This window comes from Onychostruthus taczanowskii, unplaced genomic scaffold (genome assembly GCF_017590055.1).
Source record: "Onychostruthus taczanowskii isolate IOZ18803 unplaced genomic scaffold, ASM1759005v1 scaffold48, whole genome shotgun sequence".
NCBI lineage: Eukaryota > Metazoa > Chordata > Aves > Passeriformes > Passeridae > Onychostruthus > Onychostruthus taczanowskii.
The window spans coordinates 575,167-581,166 of record NW_024502347.1 but is presented as its reverse complement, the minus strand read 5'-3'; the positions used below and the strand labels follow the sequence as shown (position 1 = coordinate 581,166).

The following is a 6,000-nucleotide window of genomic DNA, read 5'->3' as shown; positions in this document are numbered from 1 at the left end:
TTTTTTTTTTTACTATGATTTGAAAAGTTGGAATTGCGTGCACTGGTAGTTCATCCTGTTGTGGTCAATGGTCAGTTGCTCTAGTTCTTCAGGCTGAAGTGGTTGATAAATCATTCTTCCAGTCTGCCCTGTTCCTTGCTGCTGAAGCTGCTCCCTCTCCTGGGAGTGCTTGCTGTTGTGTTTGGCACTGCTGCTGGCTTCTGCCCCACTTCCTTCTTGCCCCTGGACATCTTGGATGTCGGGATGAGACCTTCTGAAGGGCCTCTCCTACTTGCACTCTCTTGTCTCCAGATCTCTTCTTCTTGCCCCTGCCCAGAGCTATGTTGCAAGCTTGGTAGCCCTTGTGGCTTCTGTGTTACTTTGAATTAGTAAATTGAGAGTGGTTGGAGAGAACACTTCTCAGTTATCTTTTTTTTTTTTCTTCTTCTTAATTAGACAGAGCCTTCTTGTTTTCCCGATTTATGTTCATTAGTTGTGGATAAAGCAGCAACACATTTCAGCTTGTTTTTATTGTGTTGCACTAAATGTTGCATTTTAAAATCTGTAAAAGAAGAGTAAGTCAGATGACCATTTGTAGCTGAATTTGTAAGTGGTTCACAGATTACTTCTACTCGACTCCGGTTTTCCAAGGTCTATCTTTTTAATTCTAAAGCAAATTTATTTTCTCTTTTTAAACAGATGAATCATGTAAAAGAGAGGTTTGGTGACAGTGTGCCAGAAGAAGTGCTTCTGCTGTGTCTGGGCATTACTTCAGGAGTTGGCAGATTGATCTTTGGCAGAGTGGCAGATTATGTTCCTGGTGCAAAAAAAATCTATCTACAGGTATGTGTATATTGTTTCTTTATTCCTTCTGAACTGTGGATTCTGAAGGACTTGGTTTTGGGTACTATTAATAAGTAAGCAGAATAAACTGATTGGTGATTCAAATTTGAGAAGTTTCAGAACTCTAGGAAACTCAGTGTATGGCAGTTTATGAATCCCTGATTTTTGTTTTTAGTACTAAGAAAATGTCTGTTTCCTGCTGGCTGTTTTCAGCTGGGAATGAAAGAAATTACTGTTCATTAGTATGTGAGTGAGAACCTTTGGGGATTCTCTAGATTCTGCTTTCTCCGTTTTATTCCAGATTATGATTTCATAATGGTTTTCCCCAGGTAGGGGAAAAAATTAAGCAGTGTTTCTCCAGTAAAGATTTTGGATCTCTTGATCTTTGACAGGCACTAATTTGGTGTCAGTTATGTTCTCTGCACAGTACACAGGGGTTTGGCCATGGCAATACAAGTACTGCACAGTCAAGGAGATTCTGCAGAAAGAGTCCTGGCTTCCAGAAATGCTGAAGCTTGGAGAGAAAGGAGGATATACACTTCTTTCCCTCCACACTTATAATTTTTTTTTTTTTTTGAGAAACTAGCAGTGTTAGTTTTGGATTTTGGAAAAGCTTTAATTTACTTCCATATTGGTAATTGCAAGGTCTCTTAGAATGAATAGCAAGGGAGGCATCTAGTGGGGGCTGTCTGCACTGCATTGTGGAAATCAAAAATTCTTAGGAAAGAAGTACCATTCTGCTGGAGTATTTGTTGTCAAGGATAAATTTCGATTCCTTGATGTTTTATTGCAGTTAGGTGGAACCTTGTTTTCCAGTGCTTACATATGCATGGTGCACAGGCAAAACTGTTACCGCTTTTATTTTATTTTTAATTCTGTTTAATTTTGCTGAAAGACAGTTTTATTCCTTTAATCTAAAACAAATAAATATTCTAAAATTATATTAGAAAATCTTTGTAAGCATGCATGACTAGAGCAGTACATCAGGATACTTTTTTTAATGGAAAAATTAAATATTTTCACTTCTGTTGAATATAAGCACCCTGAAGTAATCACTCAAAATACCAATATTTTTACTTAAAACAGTGAGGAGTCTAATTACAGTATTCCAGCTATCTTAAACTTCCAATATTTCTGTGGCTTATTTCTCAAAAAATATTAGTGCATGAGAAATGACCTTACACAATCACTGTCGGATAGTGGATTACAATTGCATTCTCAAAGCCTGTGAAATAGGTGGTGGAATTTCTTTGCCCGTCATGAGCGATATGTTTGTTTTATCTTAATATGTAACTTCTGATGGTGGTAATCCATGGAGACCGATTATTTTAAAGTAAATACAGGCAGGCAATCTAATTCACTGCAAATGCAAGGAGGTTCCTCTGGTCCCTTACGATTTGCGAATTTGATGCAATGCATTTTTATATTTTTTTTTCCTTGTCCATATTTAGGCGGCCTCATTCTTTTTTATTGGGCTGATGTCTATGATGATTCCACTGTGCAATGTCTTTGGAGCTCTCGTTGCTGTCTGTCTCTTCATGGGCCTGTTTGACGGGTGCTTCATTTGCATTATGGCTCCTATTGCCTTCGAGCTCGTTGGGGCTCAGGATGTCTCCCAGGCCATTGGATTTCTGCTTGGACTCATGTCCGTGCCTATGACAGTTGGTCCACCCATTGCAGGTGAGTGCAGACAGGGTTTGTAGCTGTAAATGTGTTTCTATATTTGCATGACTTTTTGGCCGTGTTTCCCATTCCTGCATCACATGCAGAGCTTTGACATCGGAGGTTTTATCTGTGTGTGCTTGAGAAGACAAAGGAAATTTACCTGCTGCTTGTGGGTTACTAATTTACTGCACTCTTCACAGTTTGCTCAGTCTTCTTGATTGTTATGCAAACATTCCTCAAAAGAAAGATAGATGGGTTTCCAGTTGGATTTAGGACCTGACATTTTCCAGTTTGTACAAGTGACAGCCTATTGGTTGCTTGTGTTACAGAGGGCCTCCACATTAACATCTGAAAATTAACTGGATTCCAAAATTTGCTCATGTTAAAACCATTGTGAGGCTAAAGGCTCCAGTCACTTTATTTGCTCCTCATAAGTAGGAGTGCTGGCTTTATTCATCCTTTGGTAGGAGACTGACAAAGTACAGGTTTTGAAGATGAAAACTTGGAAGTTCTTGGGAGGTAGAATGGAGCTGTATTCCTCACCACTGATGATTTTCAGTGGTAATTTACCCTGGGGTTTGGTAAGTGAAATGTACTTTGTAAGACATAATTGAACTATGCAGCCCTATAAAGGACAAAATTTTAATGCTGGAACAGCACAGACTTGGTGCTCCAACTATCACAGCTATTAATACTTAAATAGAATTTGACTAATGGGAGGAATTTGGAGCGAGCAATTGGAGCGTATTATTGGGAGACAATAATTCTTCTTAGTAAGAGGCCATAAGGAATGCAATATCTGGAGTATATCTAGAATTAGAAGAATGGGCATATTGATCAAAGGCAGCTGTTTCCAAAAGGAGGGAGAATTTCTCTAAGTCACGGCAAGATACAGGTGCTGGAGAAGCTCAAATGAGCAACTTTCAAATAGGAAAGATGTGCATGTTTTTAGTGGATGGCAATTAAGCAATTTTCAGTTGGTTGAGGGGTGACCTACTGAGCTCTTCATTACTGCTCCAAGTCAACTCTGGAGTACCTTTCTGCCTCTGGGTACACCTCTGTTTGGCCATCAGTCGTCAGGTTCTAGTGGCTATAATCTGTGCCAGCTCTTGGTTGTCTGAACCTGAAGCCACGACCTGTTTTCTGTGGATTCCTGAGGCCCCTTTATTTATGAGTGGTCACTTTCTGCCTTCCCAGGTCTGCTGCGGGATAAGCTTGGCACCTACAATGAGGCGTTTTACCTGGCTGGAGTCCCCCCCCTCATCGGAGGAGCGATTTTGTGTTTCATCCCCTGGGTCCACGAGCGGCAGAAGTTGAAAGAGAGAGCAAAACCTGTTGATGGAGAAACTACTGAGAAAATGCTGGAAAATGAAAGCACTTTGGTGTCAGACATGACAGAAAAGCCAGTCATAGAACTGGACTCTGGCTTTTGATGCTTTTTTCTTTTCCCTATACCATCCTGACCTCCTCCTACTGAAACCAGATTTCTACTTTTTGGCTGAAGGTACTGAAGTCTTGAACTATTGCAAAACTGCTACAAGAATCTTTTATACCATTGAACTTTTTTGACAAGTCTTTGATTTCAAGCCACATTTTCAAGGTATTTGAAGTTTTGTAGCTTTAGTGTGTATGTGCGTAGTGATTCTGTGTGTGAAGAGAATATTTTTCTAATCCATCAGAACTGATTTCTGGAAATGTGAAAGCTGTTTTTCCTTCACTGACCCAGGATTCTTCAATGATGTCTATGATCCATCCTCTGCAGGCACGCCCCTGGGTGTTTATACTGGATAATGTAGTAGCTCTTACAACTGATCTGTTTTTTTTGGAGTTTATCATGCTGTTTACAGTCTTCTATAATTCTCTATCATGAACACAAATATGCATCTTTTTGCTGAAATTATTGTTCATTAGAAAGCTAAATTATTATACAACTGTTGAAACACTCACTTGTGTTTGCATTCACCTTTCACAGTAGCCCAAAGAACATTCAGGATGGCATTTTTGATGGGCTCAGGTTTTGAATATTTTCAAACCAAGCTCCAAGTGCAAACACGTTCAGAAGTTAAGCTGCTGAATAATAGATTTTTTTTTATTGTTATTATTATTATTATTTGGTGAAGGCAATAGCCGTAAGATGTATGTTTATAAATCTCTTTTCAGCCAAACCTCAGAGTAGTGGATAGTTTTGAAACTGTACTGACTAATTAATTGGAGCAGTATTGTGAATTAGACTAAATTTCAAGTTATTCTGTTGTACTTCTTAGGATTTCTTTTTTTGTTGTTCATAAAAACAAGACAGCTTTAAAGGATACATTCTAAGTGCAATACCAAGTTGTTTTTAATGTGGAAATATACATGAGCTATTAAAACAACATTCAGCAATTAAAGATTTTTGCACTAAGTGAACATGCAGGTTTATTACAAGTCTTTATAGCTGTGCTCAACTGCCTGTAGATTATATGGCTCCATATTTTTTTCAAATATAAAGAAATGTCTTTGCATGTCCTATTTCTTACTTAACACCCTAAACAAATGTCCCCATTGGTTATGTATTCTTAGGTATTATGCACTGTTTGTCAAGCAAGCAACCTCTTTTTCTGAAAAATGTTTAAAAGCATAATACTTGGAGATGAAAACACTGCTTTTCAGTTTATCATAAAGCACTTCTAAGCACACTGCTTATCTATGGATATGGTTCAGCAATCACTGGAATACTTAATCATTTTTTTATTTCAGGTCCATTTAATGCCAATAATTTTGTTCCTCACTTTAAACTGTAATAGCAAAGAGTAAACTAAATGTGATCTGGGCAAAATGTGTACTCAAGTACTTTTTTAATTAGTAACTGTTCTTTACATAGACCATGGAGGCATGCTGTTTGTTTTTTTATTTTTTTGTGATAGCCTTTATTTTCTTTTTTCTGTTCATTCTGCTTTTTCCAGTGTTGTAGTAAATTGCTCAGAAAACCCATATAAAACAGCAATACTATTGCATTTAATGTTTACATCTAGCAACTGACAGAAGTTCTTTAAATATAATCATTCAAAGCATTCTAAGTATTGTAGACCAAAGCTCAGGCATTTTTTATACTGCAGAATTTCAATCCCTTTGCATGAGTGAGGTCTAAAAGAATTGAATATTAAAATGTTAGAGAGACATAAGTGGAGGGACTTGGAGGTGGTGGGGGGAAGCTGATCTGGAAAACCAAGGCCCCCTTCAAGTTCACTGGGACTTGTGCTTTGGCACATTGTAAGTGCTTCTAAAAATGTCCTTGAAATATGCATAGTAGTATTAATTACAATTACTGCCTTCATTATTAAAGTGATGCTGACAGCCAATGCTGCTCTCGTCTGGAGTGTTCCTGTAGAACGTGATATTCAGTATTATTTTCCATTTGGGCAAAGCAGAAGGTGGTGTTGGCTAAATGTGGTAAAAGACTCTTGTTTCCTGTTGTCCTGTTATGAAAAAACTAGTGTTCAGCATAGATCTTGCATTTCATGTGTTTTAGCCCTG

The 6,000-nt window shown here is 38.0% G+C and overlaps 1 protein-coding gene across 1 annotated transcript in view; it reads left to right on the top strand.

The window, feature by feature from the left end:
• SLC16A10 (solute carrier family 16 member 10) overlaps window positions 1-5,825 on the top strand; it is a 63,162-nt gene extending 57,337 nt beyond the window's left edge. Inside the window, exons 4-6 of the mRNA XM_041414838.1 lie at window positions 679-822; window positions 2,274-2,502; window positions 3,685-5,825. Of these exons, the coding sequence (XP_041270772.1) occupies window positions 679-822; window positions 2,274-2,502; window positions 3,685-3,920 (609 nt within the window). The 3' untranslated portion in view covers window positions 3,921-5,825. The remainder of the gene's footprint in view (window positions 1-678; window positions 823-2,273; window positions 2,503-3,684) is intronic.
• Window positions 5,826-6,000: the final 175 nt, after the last annotated feature.